Source organism: Trichechus manatus, unplaced genomic scaffold (genome assembly GCF_000243295.1).
Source record: "Trichechus manatus latirostris isolate Lorelei unplaced genomic scaffold, TriManLat1.0 scaffold00014, whole genome shotgun sequence".
Lineage (NCBI taxonomy): Eukaryota > Metazoa > Chordata > Mammalia > Sirenia > Trichechidae > Trichechus > Trichechus manatus.
In genome coordinates, this window is record NW_004443950.1 from 11365180 (window position 1) to 11388980 (window position 23801).

At 46.5% G+C, this 23801-nt stretch overlaps 1 protein-coding gene across 3 annotated transcripts in view; it reads right to left on the reverse strand.

Moving 5' to 3' along the window:
- Positions 1-9126: 9126 nt before the first annotated feature.
- NUP93 (nucleoporin 93) overlaps positions 9127-23801 on the reverse strand; it is a 118841-nt gene continuing 104166 nt past the window's right edge. For 2 of the 3 annotated variants that reach the window (XM_023726886.1, XM_023726887.1), the window contains 14 exons: positions 23331-23463; positions 21760-21917; positions 20457-20622; positions 20084-20177; positions 19048-19239; positions 18205-18331; positions 18017-18089; positions 17704-17748; positions 15749-15865; positions 14870-14988; positions 12664-12781; positions 12105-12188; positions 10560-10688; positions 9216-9396 (listed from right to left, as the gene is read on the reverse strand). In XM_023726886.1, the coding sequence (XP_023582654.1) occupies positions 9286-9396; positions 10560-10688; positions 12105-12188; positions 12664-12781; positions 14870-14988; positions 15749-15865; positions 17704-17748; positions 18017-18089; positions 18205-18331; positions 19048-19239; positions 20084-20177; positions 20457-20622; positions 21760-21917; positions 23331-23463 (1666 nt within the window). In that variant the 3' untranslated portion in view covers positions 9216-9285. Of the gene's footprint in view, positions 9397-10559; positions 10689-12104; positions 12189-12663; positions 12782-14869; positions 14989-15748; positions 15866-17703; positions 17749-18016; positions 18090-18204; positions 18332-19047; positions 19240-20083; positions 20178-20456; positions 20623-21759; positions 21918-23330; positions 23464-23801 lie in introns of all 3 variants that reach the window. The other variant, XM_023726885.1, reaches the window with a different exon arrangement.

A 23801-nucleotide genomic window follows, 5' to 3' on the forward strand; every position in this document is an offset into this window, starting at 1 on the left:
GCTCTTGACCTTGGCAGGGCATGAAAATCACCTGGGGGAGCTTTTAAAAAAGACACTGATCAGATAAAGAAAACGTGGTACATATATCCAATGGAATATTACTCAGCCATGAAGAGAAATGAAGTCCTGATGCATGTCACAACACGGACGAACCTAGAAAACATGCTGAGTGAAATCAGTCACAAAAGGACAAAAAAACTATATGATCTCACTTATATGGGAACCCTGGTCGCGCAGTGGTTAGGAGCTATGGCTGCTAACAAAAAGGTTGGCAGCTCAAATCCCCCAGCCACTTCTTGGAAACCCTGTGGGGCATTCTACTCTGTCCTATAGACAGGGTCGCTATGGGTCTGAATCGACTCAATGGCAACGGGTTTGGTTTTTTTGGTTTCACTTATATGAAATAAACAAATATACAGAAACCAAAGATTATTATTGGTCACCGGGGTGGATGGGAGGCAGAAAGGGGGGTTTTGCTTAGGGAGCATTGAGTTTATGCTAATGGTGGTGGAATAATCTGGAAAAGTATGACAATAAAGATTGCACAACATGAAGAAAATAATCAATAATATAATCAATGTCACTGAATTGTATATGTGGAGATTGGTGAAGGTTTTGCTGTGTATAAAATTGTTTTTTTTTTAGAGAAAGGCACCAAAAAGTAAAGCAAAACAAAAACCACCCATCAGTGCCTAGGTCCCTCTCCAGGCCGATTAAATCAGTATTGTCAAGAACACCCCAGGTGATTCTAATATACAGCCTGGGCTGAGACCTGCAGAGCCAGAGCTATAAAGGCAATCCTTTATATAATAGAAGGCTTGTTGACTAAAGCTGTGTGCTGCATAGAACCTGGCTCGGATCAATAAAGGTAATGCTGATTTAGAGTTTCCAAAAAATTACCTTGCATGTTGTTTTTAAAGGGATGTTTTTCTCCTGTGTAGACAAATTAACACATAAGCAGACCACCAGCCCTCCACTGGCATCATTGACTTTTGCCCAAGGGCAGCAGGCAGCCTTATCACCATTGGTATGTACAGACAAGTAGGAGCCCCCATATCACACCACCCCGACCCATCTCTCTGCTGCAAGGGCCACAGTCCCCCAGAGCACCCCCACATACTCACCTCTTGAACACGGTGGATGGCCACAGTCAGGCATCTGCTTGGCTAGGGAAGGCTGAACACAAGGCTGTGGCTTCTGGCAGGTCTCCACCTGGCTCCAGGGCCCCTGAACTCACCTGAGTCTCGCTGTTTCTCCTGCTTCGAGGCCGTAGGAGAGATGGACAACTGCAAACAGTGCTGAGGTGTAAGATGTGGCCAGCTGGAGCCGGGCCAGGAGGGGACTGAGGCTCATTCCACCTGGGGAGCAGGGCCATGTCCCGGCACACATGCCATACCACACGATGCTCCCCATCTCAGCAGGTCTGAGTCCTGGTCACTGCAGATGTCTTCCACATCCCCCACCACAGGCAATCCTGCCTCAGATCTCTCACTTCACCTGTCCTTTCTCATGGCATTTAACACTTCTGATTTTGTTATTGTGTGTCTCTTCACCCCAACTACCCTGTGAGCTTAAGCAAGTGGGGACTGTGCCTCAGTCCAAAAACCTCCCCATCGCTCTTAGCCCCAAGGGCCCTGGTGGATGCTGAATGGATGAGTGAGCAGCTTTCCAGTCAGCCTGGGGAGAGAAAACCACTTTTATACAAGGCCCCAGTGAAATGTAAGCTCCTTGAGGGCAGGCATCTCAATTTAGTTCACCGCTGTGTTCCCAGGGCCTAGAACAATGCCTGGCATAGGGCAGGTACTCAAATATTTGCACACTTTTGTGACAGGCAAAGTAGCCCTGGTGGCGCAGTGGTTAAGAGCTCAGTTGCTAACCAAAAGGTCAGTAGTTCAAAGCCACCAGCCACTCCTTGGAAACGCTTGGGGCAGTTCTACTCTGTCCTGTAGGGTCGCTATGAGTCGGAATTGACTCGACAGCAACGGGTTTGGCACGGGTTTTATTCTGTAACACATGGAGCTGCCATGAGTCAAAACTGGCTGTACAGCAATGGGTTTGGTTTTTCAGTTCAAGACAAAAGCTTGTGCTTTGTCCTTAAAGTGCCCGCCCTGAGGCTTGTGGGCCCAGTCCAACCCTGCTCACTCGTTCAGGGTGCTGTGCTCTGAGTGCCTTCGGTCATGTCCCATATTCACCACCCCTTTCCTCTCCCCAGCCTCCACAGCTGTTGAGCTCTTTATTTTCAGAAATTAGTTTTCAGAGAAGTCCTTGAAAGCCTTCTTGGGCAGTCCGTGCTTTCTAAAGCTAACGACCACTGCCGGCCACTAGAGGGCCACACCCTAACCAGCTGCATTTGAGGAAATACAGTGCCCTGTGGGTTGGTTTAAATTTTCCTAAATATACAAGCTAGCTGATCCATCAGGCTGACCAGCAAGAAAGCTCACCCCAGAGACCCCCACCGAGTGTGGGAGGCTTAGTGGGGTGGTGAGGGTGAAGGTGATGCCTAGGGCTGGCTGTTTGGGAGGGAGGCATTTGGGGTAACTGGGAAAAAAGAATTTCCAGCCAACCTCCCCAAAGAAAGAGTCTTTCCCCCAACAAGAAGCTTTCCCAGGCTCAGGGGTCCCACCCCTCACCATCAGTCTCACACGTCTCTGCGGCAGTTTGCTTCCTGGGGCTTCTATGGAAACCCAGCGGCTGCCAGGGAACAACTGAGGTACCCCTCATGTTGGTGTGACCAATGGCCCTACCTTTACTCTCTTCCCTTCCCACTTGGGTGGCATTTTAAAAGGTTTTAACTGAGGACTCAGAAAATATCTCCACCCGACTGAAAAGCCTCCAGTCTAAGAGGCCTGGATAACAGGGCCACCCTTTACCCCAGAAGCTGTCCTCCCCCTGCGCCGACCCACCTGTCAATAGTTCCCCGCCACCAGCCGCAGGTTCGCAGCTCCAGGAGTCGGTGCGGAGCCCAAAGACCATGAAACCCAGCAACGGGGGCTGGGGAGCACTTGTATGAGGCCCAGGACCCCCATGCAAAGGGAATGGACTGAATCTCTTCCATGAAGCCCCGGCTGGGAGACCACAACCAGGCCACTGGGGCAGCTGGAGCCACACCACTACAGGGCTTCTCATCAGGGCAAGGTCCCCCAGGTGGAGAACTATAAACACTACCCACCCCACCCCCAAACTATCTGGCCATTAGCTATTCCCAAGCAAAATCACATGACCCAGATCCTGAAAATGTCCATCCTGGTCAGAAATAGGCAAAGACTGTCCGAGAGAGCAGGAGACATCTGTCCTGTGGTTAGGCCCAAGCCTCTCCCACCATCTGACTGAACCACAGCCCCCAATGCTGCCTCCCCTTTCCTAAGGCCGATAACCAGTTCTCAACCCCCATTTAAGATACTTGCCACTGAGGGTCCAAAATAATCAGTCAGAGAGTGTAACAGCTCCCAGCCTTAGAAAGCATGCCACATGCTGGGTTCACCACCAAAATGCTCTTGATTCTTTATCCCACACACCTGGGACAAGACTCTGACATCCCTCAGACCCTCCAGAACATACCCGCTCCAGGCCGGGACCCAATTCTGAGGCTGGAGGAGGGAGAGAAACCCTATGGAGGAGGGATGGGAGTCCTGTACTTACAGAGACCTGTGGGGACTTCGCAGACCCAGGGACGGCAGGCCTTCTGAGCCCTCCTTGCAGCGAGTGGAGAAGGGGCCTGGCTCATGCACTCTCAGGGCTGGGAAGAGGCACTCTGTCACCTTCTGAGGACCCCCCAGGCTGGCCCTCAGCTAAGGACATTCTCAGGAAAGGAGGCCCCAGAGAGGTTTCCGCTCCACTGAAGGAGTGGACAAAGGGGGCACACGGCACATTGGGAGAACATTCCAGATATTTACTGGCTACAGATAGGGGTGGTGGTGAAGGAACATCCTAAAGAGTAAATGCAGAAGTTACTGTACAGAAAGAAACATGGAGAACACATACACCAATACTTCCCCCAAGCTCTCCCCTCTCCCCACAAACACCACACAAAGCAACAATTCAGAAAAGCAAAGACGAAAGAAAGGAAAATTAGCCTATTGAACAAAATACCACATTTCTAACGAAAGTTACTAATCAAGTGAGAAAAAGCTATACCTTGCCTCCTTCTCCTCTTTATAAAATACATGACATTTGAAATGCCTTATAGAAAAATACCCAGGAGATAATAGCAGCCGAGGTCAGCTGGGGCCCATAATTATCCCAGTCACTCTGCCTGCCTGGTTCTTCGACTGAATTCCAGTTACTGCCCTCTCTCAAGTACCTCCGTATCTCACTGTCATTTCAGCTGCCCACAGAATCACAAACAGTGCAACAGATCAGGGTAATCTAATTTAGCTGGAGAGTTCCTAGCAGCCCCTGCCAGGCCTGAAGGCCACTAGGCAGCCTGTATCAGCAGAGGCCAGGCAGCTAGGGCACACCAAACCCAAACTAAACCCACTGCTATCAAGTCGATTCCGATTCATAGTGATCCTACAGGACAGAGAAGAATTGCCCATAGGGTCTCCGAGGCTGTAATCTTTATGGAAGCAGATTGCCATATCTTTCTCCCATGAAGTCACTGGTTCGTGTGTTCGAACCACTGACCCTTTGGTTAGCAGCCAAGTGCTTTAACCACTGCACCACAAGAGGTCCTTCCAGCTAGGGTAGTCAGATAAAATTGGGACATACTTATACTAAAAATATATTTGCTGTTTACCTGAAATTCAAAGTTAACTGGCAGCCTGCATATTTTATTTGCTAAATCTGTCCTGGATGAAGGGGCCTCACCTGGAGGCCACACGGCCCTGGCTGCCACCTGAGAGCCTGTCCGGGGCACCTCTGCTGGGGCCGCCCAAGGGGCATCAGTCCGTGTTTCAGCTGCTAGAAGTCCCCTCTGGGATCACTGGCTCCCCACTTCCTGCTCAAAGAACAGAAGCCACAGTCTGAGGCGAACATTTTCACCTTCCCCATTCCTAATAGATGTTCAAAGACCCCAGGGGCAAAGGCAACAGTGAGGACAGAGTGCGCCAATGCGATGCGGGTTCCTGCCAACCGTCCCTGCATTTTTTTTTTTTTTTTTTTGTTAACAGTAAATCAAATTCCCACCCCCTTCCTCTCACCGTTCCCTAGGGACCAGCCCCATTCTATCTGACCCGAGAAGACATTCCTTTCCTCCAACCATTTTTCAGACTGAATGCTATTAAGGGCTCCCAAGCTGAAATAGGTCTGACTCCAGGCACCATGGAGCTGGTACAGAGGACGTGGGCAGGCAGTTTGGCACAGAAGGGTCATGCGAAGAATCTTTGGTCAAACATTTGTTGAGTGATCCATAATGAACCAGATAGGCAGAGGAGGGCACTCAGAAGCTTATTTCAAAAACCAAGCTTAGGACAGAAAATGCTCTCCGTCTCTGGGTTAGCAAAATAGAACCATGAGTATTTCCAATTAGGTGATTCTGCCAAAAAGTGGAATAGAAGAGAAAGCCTATTTTCTTAGACTTATGAACAACTCTGGGATGAGGACAGTGCTTGTTTTATCTGGGCTATCCCCAGCTGCCCAGCACAGCCCAGCACAGGATGAAGGCTTCATAAACGTCTGCTAAACTGAACTCGGCTGACACATATACATGAAGCCTGTCTGGGCAGGCCCTGAACAACGGTTCACAAGCCGTCACAACAGTTATACGAGGGACAATGTTGGGAGAAGCACAGATCGTCTGAAATTCCTTTTCAAAACATTTTAGCTAGTGGTTCTTAGGCATGTTTTCCGGTCAGAAACAAGTGGCAGGAAGACAGATTTCTTTCCCTTCTGCCCCTGCACTGTGAGGGATACTAAGATACGATGAAACTGACAGAAGATGGGCTGGAGGTGCAGTGACTTCCGAACTCAACCTAGAAGAACGAAGACTAGGGGACATTTGGGACCTCGAAACAGCTTCATTCCCCACCCACACCCCCGAGTTCTATACATTTCCTGTTTCATAACTTTCTGACTTCTTCCTGATATTCCTGAAGTGCAGGAGCAAAAGCCCTCAGCTGTTTTATAAAATGAACACTTTGCGTGATACCATCAAGCGCACATCCTCGCCAGGAAGCTTATAGGTAATACCCTCTCCCAATTTGCTGGACACAGGGAGGGTTCAGTCAAGCTCCATGGCTGACTGAGCCTGAGCACCCACAAAGTCAGTGGGGGGGTCTGTCAGTGACAGCACTTGCAGGCCACAGGCAATTTGCCACGTGGGTTTCATTCTCCAGATCAGCTTCCAGTGTGCTCGAGCCACTTCCTCAGTGGCATGACGGAAATTTGGTGAGTGAAGTGAACTACCTCATGAGCTGGACAAACATTCTGATGCCTAGTGGAGAAACAAGGGTTGTGGAGATTCAGTCTAAAGCAGCAAGGCACTGGCACATTTGCAGATCATTGCTGAATTTAGTATGAAGGATTCTGGCCGGGAGTGTTTACTCAAAGCAGGCAGGGGTTAGAATCCAAAGAGCAAAGAATACACTTTTTTTTAAAAAAAGAATCAGTAAATGCTAGACACTGTGGGAGCGGTTCTATAGCACTGTGCTTAAAGAAACCCAAACACCAGGAATTAAACAATGCATCAGAAGGATAACAGTGGCTGCCGAATTGTTATTAAAAGTCTCTAATTAAACTGTAAGTTCTTGGAGGGCAGAGCTGGGCTCACATTCTACCCCAGCGTGAACACATCGTGCTCTTTGATGAGACCATCCCACTCAAGAGTGATAAAACCAAAGGATTCGCTCTAAGAGAGCTCGCCAGTCCCACTTTGGTTTTCCCTTTGAAGCTGGGCAACCAGAGCTGTTTTATTGAAGAAAAAAAAAAAAAAAAAATCAAAAGAACAGAATCCTTGAAATCAAATCTCAAGCCCCTTGAAATGGATTCAGATCAAAACAGCTCTTCCCTTTTAGTGTCTCAGTAAGTTTATTATGAGCCACTCAGAGGCAGTCACTACCCTGTCAGTCGCCAAGTGGCCCTGATTTCCTTAGAAAGACTGGAGTCTCATCCCTGGAAGACAAAAGAGACTCCCAGGGCCACCTTCTCGTTTCTTTAAGTCAATGGTGAAACCGTGGACCAACGTCTAGCAAAAGGATTTAGTTCCCTGAACGGGTGATAACCCAACCCACAGTCATGATTTCTAGGCACGGGCTGTAACCATGGGCACGTGGGAAAGTCTTGATATCACGGCCTTGGAAACTCGCCTCAGTCTTCCCTGTATGCCTGCACAGACCCAGCAGGTCACACTCCACCAGACTCAGCTTGTAGGACAAGTACTGGATTTGCTCTGTGAAGCAGCCCTTCTGGTATGAGCCTAATTATCTTCCTTCTCCCACAAATGCCTCGCTCTGAGCAAGTCCTTAACTGCCAACCCAGGACTACTCTCTTCTCAACTCCACACGGCTCCCCAGCCCTCCATGAGGGCAGCTTCTGTCCCCGTGTGATTATGTCAAAGGGGGGAGACCCTAAGTAGGGCTCCTGTGCATTTCTCCACTCGGGAGCAGGAAGAACTACATGCCGCTACAAGAAAGGCAAATCCACAGTTAATTCTTGTGAAAGGATGAAGTGGGCCAGGGAGTAAATACATATTTAAATAACTTGAGCCTTCTCTCATTTAGGGCAGTTATATTTCTATCTGCAAGTGAGATCTTCTACTAAAAAAAAACACTAAGTCACACTTTATGAAAAGTCTACAGAGGACTCTTTTAAAAGCACGGTTGCAATAAATCATTTGACGTGTTTAAAATACAAATCAGTACTTATAAGCAGGGCATCACTTACTAAATCAGGTCCCCCGCAGGGCTTGTCTTCTGAGACTTTCTAGCAAAGCTCAATTGAAGGTGAGCGCTCCAGGGTGAAGAGATGGAACTAGAGGAGGAAGGCAGACAGCAGCCCTGCTGACCCTCAGGCTCTATCCTTGATGGAATATGGAATCCACCCCATGAACAGCAGATGGTCCCATTATCTTTCCCTTTAAAAGCCATCCCCAAAGGAATGATAATTATTTTAACAACTCAAGGATGGCGAGGGTAACCATACCCCCTGACAAGAGAGAGATTTCTCTCTAGAAGAAAAAAGCACCTTTAGAGGCTCTTTAGGGATCTCAGCATTCTCCTGGGAAAGAGACACAGCCTGAGGAGCAGTCCATAAAACCAGCAGAGTGGACCAGTGCCCAGTTTCTCGTGGCCCCAGGTGGCCCTTTCAGGAACAAACACTTGTCCCTTTTCCTCTCTAGAGTTTGGTCCAGGACTTTGGGACTGGTGGCGGGAGAAAGAAAAGTCAATGATAGGGACAACTGCTGTTCAGGTCCCAAATACCAAATGCCCCATGGTATCCAGTTTCAGCACACTAGACAGTCAGAAATGCAACCCATGAGCTCGCCAGTCAATGAGCTTCACAAGGGGGGGGGGAGGGGGTCACTCAAGCAGAGGAGCTGACCACTACAGAAAGGAAAAGAAGAGCTTAAAACTCCTTTATCAGAGGGGTCTACACACCCACGAGCAGTCAGCTCTCCAGGGAGCAGCTGCCAAGAAACGCAGCAGCAGTGCTTACCCTCCCCTCAAGCTTGAGCCGGGGCACCTACAGTGTTTAAGGCTATCTTTTTCTATGCCTGTCTCTGTCTGCAGTGGGATGTCAACACAGCACCAAACTTAATTAGTCCTGAAGTTGCAGCAGATGATCTGGTGATGGTCTTGGGCCACCTGGACCTCAGGTCCCCCTGAGAGAAGACGGAGGACACTAAGCTCTTGACATTTCACACACAAATCTCGCCTTACCTAACACTGACGGTGGCTTTCACGTTCAAATAACGTGAAAAATGAGTCATGACCCTGTTATATGGAATAGTTTGTGTAAATAAAAGTAACTCCCAATGGCTTTGTTTCCTTGCTCATTTTGGGTGAACTTTTAATCATTTAAGGTCAATTTTAACCAAATCATAGATGCCTACATACCCTATCATTCTCTGGCCCAAGAACGAGTGAAGGCATTTTCCCCTAATACACAAATAAAAATTTAAACAAAAATTTCAAAAGGGAAAAAAATAAAAAACAACGAAAACAATGAAAATAAAAGGATGTTTAAAAGAAATACAAACCAAAGAAATTTATTGGTGTTGACAAAAATACATAATACGAAAACAAAACACAACACAACAGAAATGAAACCAGAACCCCTCTCGCCAAAGTGGGCCCCCGCGCCTGATGTACTGACAGCGTGCAGTCCCAGGAGCCACCCAGAGCTTCACACTCAGTTCATGAGGACCTCCATCTGCACCAGCCTCGCGTTGGTGTCCCCAGATGTCCGGTAGGGTATCATCCCAGCAAAGGTGATCAGGGCTCGGGCTTGACTTCGGAGTTGCTGAGAGAAAGTGGGAGGAAGATAAGAAAACAGGTTACCTTTCAAGTCAGGTTAAGGTACTGAGAATGGCCACCACGTTGTTCAACTGTCTACCCCTTGGAGCCAGGGGCAGATTGCTGGTGGCTGGATGACAGCCTTACTCTCCAATGTCATATTCTCCCTGTATGGCATAGAATTAGCAATGTTCGTCCACTGGGGCTCCAGTTCCAGCAGGCGTCAAAGCCCTTCTACTGAGTGAAAGGTGAATGGGTTTGCCAAGCAAGCTGTCTTGGCCTGACACACTTAACTAGCTCTGTGCTTCAGCGCTGTCTGCTCCACTTTCCGGAGCCTCTCTCTCTCCTGGGTGGTTTCTTCTATCCAACTGTGTCTGTGGTGAGCTGAGTTTCCAGGCCCCCATGACACACTTTCAACACCAAAGGTAATGGCTGTGACTGTGGGCGGGCCTATTCCTCTCTTTTCCTCCCTTGCTTCTTCCCTTTCCTTTCATTCCTTCCGTTTCTCCCTTCCTAACATAAGTGCTCTTTTCCTAAGCAACAATATTTACGGAACTCAGTGATTCCAGGAGGGAAGAAGATGGCCCTAAGAATTTAAACCAAGTGTTTCCAATAACAGAACAAAAGACAACATTCACTTTGATTTCCAAGTGATAAATTACTGAATAAGGAATAAAGAAAAATTAGGAGAACAGCATCAGATGACTGCTTCAAAAGAAATACTGCCCCATACTAAAGTGTGCAGGATGCTTATACCAGCAAGAAGCTGTGTCTGGAATAGAGACACCTTTTCTGGACCAGAAACAGAACTTTTAAGGAAAATTCAAGGGTCATTTACTAGGCTTGATAAAAGTGCTCACTGATGAGTTAAAGCTCAAAAAATAACCTTAAAGTGAGCAGAAAATTCTTACAGAATCAACTATAAATTAGCATTCTGTTTATCTTTCTAAAAAGGTGACAGTCACGGGCCCAGCACATTTGTTTCTTAAGCTTGAGAAGAGCAGCAATCCCATTCATGTTCAGTTTTCTCTGTCTAATAAAAAACCAGCCAGCTGCCAGGCACTAAGGGAAAAGAGCAGTTTCAGGTCACGTGGTCTCATGAGAGTGCAATGCACAGCAGACCAGAAAGGCGGTTCTCAGCAATGGTTCTCGAGAACACTGGGATCTTACAGAATCTCGGTCCTCGATGACTCGCTGGGGCCTGGATGCCGAGGATGAACTTGTCCCCTTGAGCCTCTTAAACTGTGTGAACAAGATGTTCATGGTGGCGAGAAGCACTTCTGAGAGGTTGTGCCTGATCTACACCGAGAAAAACACACAGAGTAAGGAAAAAGAACCAAGTCCCCCAGGGTCAACAATAGGTGGAGGGAGAGTGGGCACTCTCTGGTGGGCCTGGTCATACCACATCCCCACACCTGTCAGGTGGTGAGCTGCACAGTCTCCAAAAAGGAGCTGATGGCACTGATGTGTCACGAGTGAGAGCAAACCCCAGACAGTGCTGCTCAGAAGAGCAGTAGGCTGCTCTTCCTCTCTTCTTTCGGTCCTTCTTCCTAGGCAGGGGCAGTGAGCCAAAGGCATGCCTACCACATCTGGCCAGCATCAGCAGAGTGAGTCACAAAAACATCTGGCTTTGAATATCAGTAGGTGAGGATGTACATACTGGTCCTCCACAGTCCCACCACTCCCACTGCCTCAAACCCACTAGACTGTCTCCGTTGGAGCTACATGGCTTGAGTTTGCAACCTCTGACAGGGTCGTTGGGAGCATCTACTAGGGCAGGACCTGGCACACTGCTGCAGCCCAAGATGCAATGAATGATGTATCCAGAGGAAGGTGAGAAATAACAAAGGAACAAGTGGCTGAGGGTAGAATCACAGGTATCAAAGGGAACGTCGGCAGGGGGCAAGACCTTTTGACCTGTATGTGCCACAGTAGGTACTGCCCCATCACATGTGTAGAAGCTGGCCTTACTTCTTCCTCTAAAATAAAAGGTATTTGCTGAGTAACATTCCAGAGCCAGGCAGCTGGCCCTGAGTGTCTGTGGCTCTAGAGCAAGAGTCTTTCTGGGGCTGCACCTGAGAATGACCAGGGGAGGCCCAGTGGCAGCAGCCCAATCAGGGAAATGAGAATCCCCAGGGGTGGGCCTGGGCATGAGGATTTGTTAAAGCTCTCCTGGTGAGTCCAGTGTGCCGCCCAGCTGAGCACCACCAGGCCAGGCAGTGGTGATGTGCTAATGACTCTGCAGAGATAGTGGTCCTGGGCCTCGGGGGGTGGTCACTTAGTACCTGGCCACAGCACTTGCTTCTTTGGACAAAATAGCTCAGGGAGGGGACGGATGGCAGTGAATCATGATGTGGATTTTGTACCCAAATGGACTCCATACAGTTCAGAGTTAAGCACTAAAACATCCTCGAGAACAAGCAGATCATAAAAGAATTAAACCACACCTCACAGGGTCAACCAGAGACGTGTTTCTCCCAAGAACATGTCTGATCACTCAAGTGACTGCATTTTCTGAGTCAAGAATTAGGACAATAAGCTGATGGGGATGTGTGCACTCACAGAAAACCAGCCCAGGGTATTTAAAATTGGACCATCCTGGAAAACCTAGTCCATCATAATTAGAACTCTTAAAGTTATTAGCTATATTAAAACAAAAAGCTCTTAACAGAAGCGGGGGAAAAGAATCCCATAAGTCAGGAAGAAAGGGCTCACTTCATCACTGAAGTTTCTGAAGGCGGCCACTCTCTCTTCCACGCTTTCCTGATTTAGGGGCACCAGCTTCAAACGATCAATTATCTGTTTAAAACAAAAACAAAAACAAAAACAAAAACAAAAACCACCAACCCCGTATGACACAAGCCAGCACAGTTATTTCATAAACACGCAGCCGTCATCTAACACGTTCATAAAGGGCTTCTTACAATGAAATGCTATTCTCCCCAGGACACACAAAGGCTTTGATTCTAGCTGGCTGACTGACTTCATTCTTATCTTCATTTTCTGAAGCCATTTTAAAATTCAGAGATTTCACATTACTTTGAGAAACTGCTCTATTTTTAGATTAAGGGGGAAAGGAATAGAGAAAAAGAAAAAGGAAAAAGAAAAGCTCAACGCAAAAATCCCCTTTAAATTCCCTGGATCGTATTTGTCCCTCACTATTTAAAGGGCACATTGGTGGCATTTCCTTTGTTTTAAATGAATTCCAGGAAGTGGTTTGAATTTACAAGGGCATACATTAGCTTGTACTTCAAACACCCCTCCTCAAACTTACATCAAAGGCTCTGTCAATATGACCACTGTGATACTCGTCAAAAAAGGTGATCAGGTCCAATAGAAGATAGAACGTGGAGTCCACAAATTTATTTGCACTTATTCCCTGAGCCCTATACCTGAAAGACAAAAAAGGGGCAGGGGCATGTTATGAATTTCTGCACAATCCTAAAAGTAGGACAGAATTTAAAAAGCATCAAAACCTCTTGGACTCTCTGGGCAAGGTGAATTAAAAAGTGAAAATACTGCTTCTTTTAAAATGGCCACGAGTCTGAGGGTGGACTGGGCATGAATCCACTTACAAACATTTTGCACAAAGCGCTGTACTCCAGCCTCAGACACCATCTCAGCATCCAAGTCTCCAGAAATGGCAGGAGTACTGACTGGCACAAAATGCCCGGCAACCGTCCCTGGGGATTATTTGCAAATGGAGATATCTCATTTGCCAAAGAATGTCCTTTTGTGTTACCCTGGGAAAGTATCCCAAACCCAGTTTTCTCTGGGTCACTGTATTATGAGGATCTGCAAAGGGCACAAAAAGTAACACCCTTTACCTTAGCCTGGGAGTTAAACTGGTTAGTCTGCTAGGTCAGTTAACTCACTGGGGAGGAGGGTGGCATCTGAAACACTGGCCATTGAGCCTCTAAGAATTCCCCATCCATTCATCAATGAAACCCTGGTGGCGAAGTGGTTAAGAGCTATGGCTGCTAACCAAAAGGCTGGCAGTTCAAATCCACCAGGCGCTCCTTGGAAACAGGGCAGTTCTACTCTGTTCTATAGGGTTGCTATGAGTTGGAATCCACTCAATGGCAACTTTTTTTTTTTTTTTCCCATCAATAGCTTTGTTCCAAACTGCCTTTGAGATAGCTGATAAAAGTATATCTACTATAACAGTATACAGATGAGCATAACGCCTAGAATTAAACCGAATATACATGATGAAAGGGACTGAGATACCCTTTCATAACCACCTCTTTGACAAACATTTTAAAGAGCCTGACAATACCAAGTGTTGGCTGTGACGTGGGCAAATGGGAACTCTCATACACTGCTAGTGGGATGCTGAATTTGTAGAGCCACTTTGGAAAATTGTTTGCTGTTACCTAGTAGAACTCAGCATGCACTTGTGCCCTAGGCCCTGTAATTCCACTATGAGAGAAACTCTTGTACATGTGTACAAAGAAACACAGAGAAGGATGTTCACTGAAGCACTGCCAGTACAACCCAAGTGTCCAGCAGCACTGGAAGAGATGACCATTATGGTATATTCATATCATAGAATAACACCCAGCAGTTAAAATAGAAATAAAATCTATACATATCAACATGGCTAGACTTCAAAAATAATTTTGAGTAAAAAGAACAGATGGCAAAATGTTACACTCAGTAATGGCACCATTTATGTAAATTTAAAAGCACACACCAAAACCAATACTATACACTGATTATGCGCACATACATATCTAGTAGAAGTATAAGAACATGGGCTGGATACATGACACAGTCATGCTGTGGCTGCCAGGATGAGGGTGAGTCGGGGACCAGAGAGGGAAAAGAATAAGACTACGAGGAAGATTGTTATGTATTAATACAGGTCAAATCCCATTATCAGAAAGTCCATTACGAGGAATGTTCCTTTATATGAAAATACATTTCAGAGCCCAATTCTTTGGAGCAATAATCAAGACAAGATTTGAACAACCTATGAAGTTTTGTGTAATGGGGTTTGTTCTGTATTTACACCAAAAGTGCCCAAGTGCTGGGTAGGCCCTTAAAAGCCCATGAAAGGATGTTGTCATGCTCAGCGGAAGGAAGAGGAAGTAGGGAAGAGATAAAAGGAATGGTAGTGAACATCTAGCCCAACACTTTCATTTTACAGTGAGGAAATGGAGGCCTAGAGGCTAAGGACACGCACACTGGGTCACACAGCCAGGACATTTCTGAAAATCCAGCTAACAGGCCTTTGTCACCAAGGATTAATGTTTCATAAGAGGATTAATGAGTTGGCATAAGCACTATTTACATTTGCTCTTACAGGTATCATTGTGAGAAGGTCCTAACGCCAAACTCTCATCCCAGTGTTTTCAGAAACACTCCCCACCCTAGCCCAACTCAGCTGTTAAGAGTCAAACCAAGGAGAGTCACCCCCGCAGGCCTGGGTAGGCACTCGTGACCTGGCAGTGGCACTGGGCCAGCTCCTGCCTCACCGTTCAGCGATGGAGAGTGCCATGTTCTTCAGCCTCTCTTTGTTGGACTGTGGTGCGCTGATCTGGGGGACGACAGGGCTGAGCAGTTTGTTCATCAGTTCCAGTACCTTGTCAGCATTCTGGTCAATTTTTAAAAATTAAGATAATAATCAATATAGAGAAAAATAAACTGAATAACTAAAACAAAAGGGGAACTCTCTGGGGTGATGGCTGGCAATGTTTTTTATCTTGATCTAGTGGTGGTTACACAACGTACCTATGCAAAATTCATCCTGCTGCACACTTAAGATTTGTACATTTTTCTACATGTTAATTATATCTCAATCAAAACTTTTTTAAATTAAAAAACAAGCAAACAGAAAAAAACCCGTGAATCATAACTCTCTTTTTGCCTATTTCCACTTGATACAAAGAATGTAATTTTTTTAGGTCATACAATCATCAGCAGTCATCAGATGTTCTTATGTAGAAATATTTATTCCAATTCTCTCAAAACCCCTCACTGCTGTATTCTTCTCTAACACGCTCTGATCACCAGCGTGTCTGTGGCTGCCCAGAGGGAAACACAATGGCATTTTCACCAGGAACTTCACCATCTTAATGTGAGGCTTATTCTGCTGCCAGTTGAGACTACAGTTCAATGCCTGCAAGATATTCTTTCAATATGTCGCTCTCATTTGGCCAGAAATACATTATGGGCAGAAATAATTCTGTAAAATGGGAATTTCACCCTGATTGGACCATTAACTGCCTAAGCGCGAGGACAAAATGCCTCAGCTGGGAGAGTGGTACAACAGCCTTGTCAAAACATTTGTGCAATTAATGCCAAAAGGCCAGCAGAGCTATTAAGTGCAGAAGGAGAAAAGCGGCACATTTTACCTTGGCAAGGTCATAAAGCTTTGCTGCTTCTTCAAACAGGCCTTTATTTTCTGCCACGGAAGCAACTTTGTTGATAATAGGCTTTGTGTCGCTGGTAAACTTATCTATGACTCCAGGCTGACAAGACAAATTATGGAGGGGGAGAAAGAGAGAGAGACAGGTGCACAGAGCTGTTATTTTAAACACAGAGAAGCAACTGGGATCCAAAAAATACTTTAGCTGAGGATGCTTGCCCTGAGCAATGCATATATTTCCTAAGCTAGACTCTGGCTTTCTTGAAGATATAAGGTCCTATTAAAAATATGAAAGGGAACAAGTCAATTACACACGAGGGGGCAGACTCACTGGAAGTGCAGAGGAATTAGCAATAAGACATCTGTACTTTCTAATGTTCCAAAATGACCCAGAGGGTAGGTGAAATCATCAGTGACTTTACATTTGCTGATGAGTAAGGCACCAGGGGGAAAAAAATCAGGAGGCCAAGAGAAACTATCTGGAAGACTTTGGATATGCTTTCCAAGGCAGATGGTCAAAAAAACTCAGTGCTGAAAAACACATGGCAAGTAGTGTCAAGATGTTAAAAAAAAAAAAAAAAAAAAAAAAATCACCATTGCCATTCAACAGCAGCCAAATGATCAGAAAAGTACAAGACAGGCCTTAGGAACTATGAAAGAGCTGAGGCAGGCCACATGACATCTCTGACTGGCCATTCGGATTCTCGGTCAGCACTGGACTCTTAGGGCTGGACTAAACTAACTCAGGTGACCTGATCCTGCCACGCTGGAGGCAGCAAGGACAATCAGGGAAGAGCATGGGCTCTGGGGTCAGAAGGCCTTGGTTCACATTCCAGCTCCTCTCCTAACTAACACGTGATCTTGGGGAAAGGAATTAACCTTTCTTGCCTCCATTTCCTCAACTGGAAAACAGGAATAATAACAGCTCCTACCTTGTTGGGTTGCTGTGGTGATTAGATAAGAAAATACAAATAAAGTGCTCAGCACAGTGCCTGGCAACTGCCACCACTCAGTAAGCATGAACCACTGTCATCAGCACATCACTGTCCTCTATTCTGAGCTGGAGATGGTGTGAGCAGTCTGATCTCATTTTGAGATCACTGAGTCCAAGCTACTCGTTTTTATAAGTGAGGAAATTGAGTCCCTGAGAGGAGCAAGGATTTTCCTAAGGCCACAGGGAGAGTGCCTCAGTCGAGGCTGGGACCCTGGTCTCTGGCGCCAGGGCCTCTGGCCCTTCTGCTCTGCCACCGCCAATGGGCACCACAGGTCTCGGGAATCACTAAGGCTCACAGGAACAGCTGCACTTCCAGGGCTGGTGTAGAGTTTTGAGCTCTCAGAAACTCCTTTTGAGAAGAATCAAGTGCATTTCTAACTTCTCCATCTGGGGAGAGGGGTACAGCAACCAGTGTCTTTTTCTTAAACATTATTTTCTGAGCTAAGAATGGCAGAAATGTAGCCTTCTCAGGTGAAACAATAGCAGGCGTGAAGAGATGAGTGTTCTGAACATAATAAAAAAAAAAAAAAATCAAAAAAGGCTATCTAAACACAGATTTGGAGCCCTGGTGGCATAGTGGTTAAGCACTACAGCTAACCAAAAGGCTGGCAATTCAAATGCACCAGCTGCTTGCTCCTTGGAAACCCTATGGGGAAGTTCTACTCTGTCCTGTAGGGTCGCTATGAGAGAGAATCAACTCGATGGCAGCAGGTTTGTTTTTTTGGTTTAAACACAGATTTACATATTTTAAGGAAAGATATAAACGTATGTAAAACCAAGGTCATCATTTTGGGCCCATAATTTTCATTCTTTGTTTTTTTAACTAAGCAGCTTTGTTCAGATTTGTATCTTCAGTGCCGTGAATCCTAAAATCCAACTCTCTTCTTTAGACAATTAGAACTCCCCAACCGCAAACCAACACTCCTCTAGGGATGCATTTAACCCACCTTTCTACTTCCATCATTCTCTAGTTTCCCAAGAATCATATCGAACTGTGGAGACAAAAAAACAGTTTACTCAATTTACTGGACAAAGACATACACATAATCCACAAGTCCTCAGGGAAGATGGGAGAAGTCTTATATTAGAAAACAGTGAGACTGAAATCACTATTTTCACTGTTAGAAACCAAACAAAACTCTAACAATCGCCTAGGCCATATCCACTATAACCATATTGAGGTAAACATGCAGTATCACCTCAGCGTAAGAACATGTACACTGAAAACCGTGGGTGAGAGAGAAAAGGAAACCGACATACCTCTCGACTTTCTATCACAAGCTCACTCACGCAACGCAAAAACATGTTCTCTCCTTGACTATCTTTCTCGTCCCTGTAAGAGGACAAAAGCAACTTGGTTTCTGGTATGGACGCAAGGCCTCTAACAGTCATTCGCAGAATGGCAGAAATCAAAACTAGCTGAAGTAAACGGTCACAAGCAGTTTTACCTGAGGAAGTAAAAGTACTGGAGGGCTTCCCGCGGGTCTGTGGACTCAAACTTTCTTGTGTAGAGCATGAGCAGACGCACAAAGTTGAGCCGCTGCATGCAGGGAGGGTCTCCAGGCTCGTGGCTGACTGCACCGTGGGGGACAGGACTAGTCACAACTGGACTGTGCCTCTGACCCTCGCAACCCAGGAACCATGGAAGCTGAATCCACAGATCCAGCACCATCTACACCTGCAGCCCAGCCAATGTTTACCAAGGTAAGCTGTGGCCAAGCCCTTTCACCACCCTGTCCTAGATTACTTTTCATGTCAGAGTGGAGAAAATATCTTGTAGGAAATTACTAGCATGCTGGTCTTCGAATGAAAAGGTGGTGACTACTGACCATCCCAACACGTGCTCTGGGGTGATCTTGCTGCACTAACAAGGAACCTATATCATCCACATTGACCATCCCTTCCTCCCCTGATGCCCCCTCTCCCATGCAGGGATGCACAGGAGATGGCTGGTTGAGATTTCCAATCCATTAAAGCCAAAGTCCTAATGAGAACCGGACTCCAGACCCCAGAGATGGCTTCTCCTGAACCATTTTCTAAGCAACCAGACTGGCCACAAGACTTGCACTTTGTACAGCACCTTATATATTTAATGCTCTAGGGAATGTTAGTGGGGGACACAAGCAAGGACCCTGACACTAATCATCCAAGAAGCCCAACTGCCTACAGTGCTCAAAAACGATCGGTACTGTTTGTCCAAATCCTTATTGGTTGTCGTTTATGCATCTGCCGCTGCCCAATGGGTGATGTGTTGCGGTTACACCACCGCCAACCTAGTCAGCAATACTCACGGAGCTGTGCGCTCTGTCCAGAGGATTTTAAAAGCAGCTTCAGCTCAAACAGCACCAGTGCCACGTGGACAGCGTGGCAGCGCAGCCGCTCCATGCGGAAGAGAAAGGCGATCGCAGCTTCGAACTGTGCGGTCAGGAAGAGGACTTGGAAGTAGAGGAAGGGCTGCTGGTTCACCGTGAAGTGGGACTCCCCTGGGGGAAGAGGGTATAAAGGCCAATCAGAATGAAGCGGCCTGCTGGCAGCTCCATCCCAGGCAGCAGCCCTGTGCCTAAAGGGCTGGTTGGCTGTGATGAAGGTACCAGCACGAGCCTGTCTCAATGGAGGGGCCCCTGGACACAGGCAACTGCCACACGAAGCATGACCCAGTATAGCGGCCTTCTCTAGACCTCACACCACCACTGGCAAGTGGGTAGCATGTTGTAAAACCCAAACTGTTCACATTGTGTGAGAGAAACTGAGTTAAAGATCTTCAAATAGACTTTTACAAAAGGGGCTGATTCTCTCTTTTACCCTGAGAAGAGTCACTCAACAGGAGAAAAATGAAGATTTCAAAGAAGCTTCAGTTCACTCATATTTATAGAAATCTGAACTCAACAACTGCTGACCACTAGCTGGAATCTTGGATTCTTTCTTTCAAGAATTTTTAAACAATGAGGGGGTGGAGAGAGAAAGGCATGGAGGGAGGAAAGGAGGAGATAATTTCTCCTTGGTTCGTGCTCAGATATAGTCACTGGCAAGACCTACTAGAAAGTAATAGTCAAGTCTTATCTGTCTCTCCTTGCGCAAATGTCTCCCAGAGCAGTTCAACGAATGAGGGAAAATAGTTTACTGTGTATGACCATCTAACTCATACGTATTTTTTAAGGCCACGTGCCTCTACTCTAATTTGAAACTGTTTCTTTGTGTTTTGTAAGAGCCACAGGGGTTCTGACAGGAAGACAGAGTCCAGAAACGAAGGATTTTCCCAGAGGAAAACTAAGCAGTCACCTCAGGTGGAAAAGAGCAGGGGAAGTGGTTATGTTCAGGATCTCTTACCATAGTCTTCCAACAGTTGTTTCTGGAACTGTGAGAGGCTGAGCCTGTCCTGTGGGGAGCTGGTGCCATCGTCATCAAAACACACTTGGTTCAACTAAACCCCCAAGAGAAACACATGCATTGGTACAGACTACTTCCTGACCCGGGGCACCCAGAGCTGTAGCTACTCAGTAGCTGTGCTCAATGCTGCGAGCTGGAGACTGCACTAATCCCTGTGGTCACTGACTGGGAATTACGTGATAAAAAATGGGGCCAGGAGATGGGACCCTGATCACCTTACTGGCACCATACATTAAGCAAGTAAACTCTGTGTGCACGACATGAGCAGAAGGTTGGGGTAAAGCCCGCGTGGGCAAAGGGAAGCAGCGCCTGCCTTCAGCCACAGGTAGTCCTCAGTTTTGTCAGCCACTTCACTCTGGTTGTCAGTGACGTCGCATCTGCCGATGATGCAGTACACGGCCCGCTTGTAGGGGTCCGTGTTGTTCCGGAGGGCCCGGCGGTAATGCAGCCGGAGCTTGTTTTCCGTTGCTGGGGATAATCTAAAGACACAAGAGAACAGACAGAGAGACAAAGACACACTCACCCTCACAAAGATCCTCCAGGACATCTGAAAGCACCCCAGGTCCCAATCATAGTCATGAAGTCTCCCTTCATTGAGGGTAACAGACACTGTCTCCGCCCATATCCCCTCAGTACCACTACTTTAGCCTGACCGCTGGCTTTCTCTAGTCGCTGGGGCCTGCTCTGCTGTGTAGGTGTAGGTCAGAAATGGTGGGGAATGAATACTTCACCCAAACCCCCAGCAGCCCTCTACCAGTGACTGGCAGGAATAAGTCCTTCCAGTAACTGTCTCAACTCCCTCTCCTCCCTACTCCCTGATTCATGTGGGATCACCTCCCAAATAAACTATTCACCCTCAAATCCTTGCCTCAGGGTCTCGTTCTGGGGAAACCCTAAGACATTAACCCTACATAAACCCTCCAATAAGAGCAAGATAGGGGCCTGTGGTTTGAGCCAATTTCTCGACATGACATTATTAATGCTGCCAAGAAAAGCATCCCTAGTTTTTCACAGGTATAACTGGGGTAACCACCATCATTTCTTCTATATCCATGTAATTTATATATATTGAAACTGGGTTTAAATATGAACTTAAGTCTAATTACATTAACAAAATCCAGAGAAAAAGCTAGTTCCTTAAGTGCAAGAGAACATAAAAAAATATGTCAGGGAATTAATTCACTACATTTCAAGATGACTAACTTCTAATTCTAGCCTTTGAGCTATGACATGCATGACAACATATTTTCCCAGACCAGAGAAGCACTAAATGTGAACGAGTGAAGTGTAATAATGCAACCAAGTCCCATTTTATAAAGCGTCCTTGATGTCAAATAAGTCACACCATGCTCCCAACCACAGCCCCTCCCTCACTGGAAAATAAAAGCTCCAAATATAGATGCATGCCAATTCTAGACATCGGTGTTAGAATGGGGCTCTCTCTGAAAGTTTTTAATTGTTCTCTATAGTTCTACTTGTTTTCTAAACCTCATTTTTTTTTTTGTCCCCAAGCAGAAGCTTATTCAGAGCCATGCATAGGAAAAGAAAACATTATCAGTGCAGGCCACCCTGTTGACTCCATGTGGCTTCCGGGCATGTCATTTCACATGCTGTACCTTCTGTCCTTGCTGTTCATATACTCCTGGAACCAGGTTTTAAACTCTCCCAGCTGGTGCTGGGCTCGATTCACCACCTGTGAAGCAGCAAGTAGGTCTCCACAGCGCATGCAGTAATAAATTAATGCCCACACAGGATGGCCTTCCACCTCTCCATCCTAAAAAGAGGAAAGATGCTCAAAATAAACAGGCAAATAAACAAAAGCTAACTGATTGCTTTCTTATGTGCCCGACACTCAGCTAAGCCCTCTCCCTGTACCGAGTTATTTAATGCTTGTAACACCCCTATGAGGTAGGGACCATTAACAGCCTCTTCCTCCCTGTTTTACAAATGAGGAAACTGAGGCACAGGGAAGTTCAGTAATTTGTCCACGTTAAGCTGGTAAGTGGCAGTCTGGCTTTAGAGCTTTTCCTCTAAGTCAGTATGCTACCCCACCAGATGCAAAACCAGCCCTGTGGTTTCTTCTTGGAATCCCAGTGGGCTGCAGAAATGGGGTGACGTGTTCTTTTTTGATCACTTATAGCAACCCCCACAAAGCAACAGCTAAAGATACTCACTGACCAATAAGGAACTATCATTATCCTACTTGAGATTATAAAATGTTAACTGCTAGTGATTAGCTAAACGGACACTGGCATTTTCACTCATTTGGCCATCCTGCATTCAATTATTGAGCATCTTTGTATCAGACACTGCAACAGGCACTGGATCTGAGAAGGCAGCCCTCGTCCCACTTTCCGAGGCTGCGTATACTAAACTCGCCTCTGTCACCCATCTGTGCAGCAGGCCTGTGGTCACCCCTCCCTCTCTGCTTTGCCCCAACTCCTCCAGAGTAGAGGCCCTCAGATCTCCTTCCTTGAACCCTCCACCTTTCCCCCTCCATAAAGCACTCTTTCTAAAACCTAGACTTGATCACATCATTTCCCACTTAAACCACTTTGAGCTGTTTAAGTCCAAAGTGCGTAGCCTGGTACTCAAGGCCTTCATTACCTGGCCCCAAGCTTGCCAAGCCCCACCACAAACCTGAAGCTCAAAGTCTCCTGATACTCTCTCCTGCCTCCATGCACTTGTCCATCCTGTGCCCTCTTCCTGGAATACCCTTTACCGGGACCTCAGGCTGGTAAACTCTACTTCTCCAATAGAAAGCGTGAACCTCACTTTATGAAGCCAGCCTCCTCTGTACCCACCACTCTTGGTGTGAAGCTCCAGTCTAGCGCTTTTTCACTGTGATAACGGACTGTAAGAAAATTCCTCCAAATGACTGGGCCACATCCTAGGAACCATATCTAACTCCATTCTTCCAGCTGTTTGGGTCTCTCACACCCACATCCAACTCTTCGGCATGTGCTGTCAGCTCTACTTTCAAAACACTTCCAGAACCTGCTCTTTCACCAGTCCCTTCCCTCCCCCAACCTGGACTGAGCCCACACCACCACTCGCCTGGGCTCCTGAGAGGAGTCCCAGCCTCTCCTCGCCCCATTCTGGTCTCTTCTCCATTCAGCAGTCTCCACATACAACCATACTTTAACTGAGAGAGACATGTAACTCACACAGAGAAAGTTGCCAGTACCTGAAGTCCAGGCAAGGGCGCTGGAAGTTTAATGTTCAGGAAACTTCGAACCAACTGGTAAGTTCCGGGCACCCCGCCCAGATGGGCCTGGTGCAAATTTCCGAAGACAGTTACAAGGGTATAATTCTTATAGCTGGAAAAATGTACAGGGAAAAAACAGGGCGGTTGAAAGCACACATTACACACATCTGTATCCATTTCCATTACACTAGACTGTGAACTCCACAGGGCAGGGCCTAGACTTAAAACCTAACACAGAAGAGGAAACAGCACGTGCTTAATGAAGCGAGCTGCATTATTTATTCAGAGGGCAGTGGAATGCTGGTAAAGATTTCTCATCACGGCAGATACTCAAAAGAATTCCTGGAGGAACACAACTGTGGACTTCAAATGCACTAAGGGCTGATGTGCAGAATAATAATTGCTCCAGCTCACAGTCATCTAATGCTCTAGTGGTTCTTTTTAAACTTT